The following is a 2,151-nucleotide window of genomic DNA, read 5'->3' on the forward strand; positions in this document are numbered from 1 at the left end:
GAGGCACAAGCATGACTCATGAGAGAAACCAAAGAAGGGAGAAGAATAAACTTTTGAGGAGGTTTCCAATCGTATCGAATTATTCACTATGTATAGATAATTTCTCAAAGAATAAATAGGCACATAAAAAGTTTATGATTGACAATTGATTAGTAAACAAAAAAAGGTGTAGAAAACACATCGAGGCCCAAAAATCATTATTATAATCACCCACGTTTGTTTCTCTCAAAGGTATCCAAGAGTTACCACATGGGAATTTGATTTATCAAATGCAACAAGCACAAAAGCGTCGTCGTCATCGCAGCTAGAGGGTACAAATATAGTGCATCATCTCGAGATGAGGAGTATAAAAGATAAAGCAATTAACAATGGACAATGGCTTGTCCTAAGAACTACTTGAGTAAGGTGCTTTCATTATATTATTGGTCGGGGTCCGGGCAAGGTGGGTAGAAGTTGCACACCAACACGTACCGCTGTAGCCCGGGCATTCCCCCACGTCGCACGTGCTCTTTGCTAAGTCCCAAGCTCTCAAATATGGCCTCGTATAGAAGGTTGGCCAGGCTCTCAGTCTCCGCCTGATATTGCAGGACCTCCTCCCTGCACACCCCCTCGGATTGGGTTAGGCTACCATAGATACAATGTGACTAAGTGCCCAAATATGGAAGAAAGCGAGTTCGCTACTTGAAGTAGTATTGAAGGATGGATTAATGTAACAGCTCACCTAGCTAAAGATTAAGCTAATTGAGATGCAAGGCTTAGGACATCATTGAGGCGTCTAATTTATAGCTGGCGTAAAATGGCTATGCGCATCACTTCGGGGGTTAAGGGGAAGCCGTTGCAGATACCCGGACGGCGTCGGATAACCAGAGCATCCTTCCAGTCGCAGGTGGCGCCCGTGCCCGTGGCAAAGGCCACGGGCGCGTGGGCATCCTCAAACGGGAGTTGGTTCTTTTCTTCGATAGGCAGCTCGTAGAACTTCTTCATAGCCTTCATGATCTTCTCTGTGTCCACGCCATGGTTAATCACCTGCGCCCATGCCATAATAAGCAGCATTACACACTTATAATGGTGGACGGAAAAACCATTAAGGATAATCTCAGGAACTGCCACGCGAACCTGGAAGAAGCCCCACTGTTCCGATGCACGACCAACCTGGTCAACGATATCCGCCCACCGCGTCTTGTAGTGTGAAAGGTCCACTACGGGGACTTCGAGGTCTGCATACTCGTCCGCGGAGGGACGCTCGTGGGCCGGCCTTACGTAAGAGGCTGGCACCTCTCTAACGCCGTGATCCAGCATGGCTTTGACACCCTTCAACTGGCCATTGGGCTCAATATTATTGGTGCTTGTGGTCGAGGAGGTGATGGGAGCCATGATTCCTAGCTGGCTTTGGCAATCTTCTCTTGTTTCACCCGATTCAATCACCCTTCTCTTGAGCCGATTCAATCACCTTTTATAGATATGATCGTGGCCACGGCATTGCTTTTAATTTATTATAATCACCCACGCTTGTATCTGTCACCCACTTTTCAAATGTGCAATTAAGCACAAAAGTTTCACGACCCCTCATCTCTTACGTACGTCGATTCAATCACCCTTTCTAGATGTCGTGGCAGCGTTCTCATTGTCTCTATTATTGATTGAATCGGAAATGCGCTTCACCACACAACTTCACATCGCACGGTCTACACTGGGCGATGCCAGATTGGCCCTATCAGTGCTACAGAAACATTTTCAGCTTCGCCTAATTGTTTCAGCTCTACTCTGCCATTAGCGTCTAAATCGAGGTCGGTGAAATATTTTTTTCGAACATTAGTACTCGAGCACTCATGAATTGACCTCAGTTATTTCATCAACACGACGCTGGAGAATCCAAATGTACGTACTGTGGGAATCCAAATGTACGTACTGTGGTGTCTCAGCTTTGCTCTGCCATTGGCGTTCTTGGCTCCCAGTTACCAGTGAAAAAGGATTTGTCAAGAAGAAAGTAATTCATTCTGAAGCATGTAGAAAAAAAAAAAAACCATTCTTTAATTGATTCGTGAAATGTTTCTTTTTGAACACTAGTACTCTACACGGAAAAACCGAGGTTTAATGTTCAAATTTGAAAATAAAACCTGCTAATTTTAAGGCATTTTAGTTAAATTTTTT

The 2,151-nt window shown here is 44.8% G+C and overlaps 1 protein-coding gene across 1 annotated transcript; it reads right to left on the bottom strand.

The window, feature by feature from the left end:
• Positions 1-230: 230 nt before the first annotated feature.
• On the bottom strand, positions 231-1,432 carry LOC147636081 (feruloyl CoA ortho-hydroxylase F6H1-3-like). The gene is made up of 2 exons (XM_086801518.1): positions 1,117-1,432; positions 231-1,026 (listed from the first exon to the last, which is right to left on the bottom strand). Exons 1-2 carry the CDS (start codon positions 1,372-1,374, stop codon positions 781-783), a joined length of 504 nt encoding a protein of 167 aa, XP_086657644.1. The 5' UTR covers positions 1,375-1,432; the 3' UTR covers positions 231-780.
• Positions 1,433-2,151: the final 719 nt, after the last annotated feature.

Source organism: Cibotium barometz, chromosome 8 (assembly GCF_041138505.1).
Source record: "Cibotium barometz isolate CiBa-2024 chromosome 8, ASM4113850v1, whole genome shotgun sequence".
In the NCBI taxonomy this organism is placed as follows: domain Eukaryota; kingdom Viridiplantae; phylum Streptophyta; class Polypodiopsida; order Cyatheales; family Cibotiaceae; genus Cibotium; species Cibotium barometz.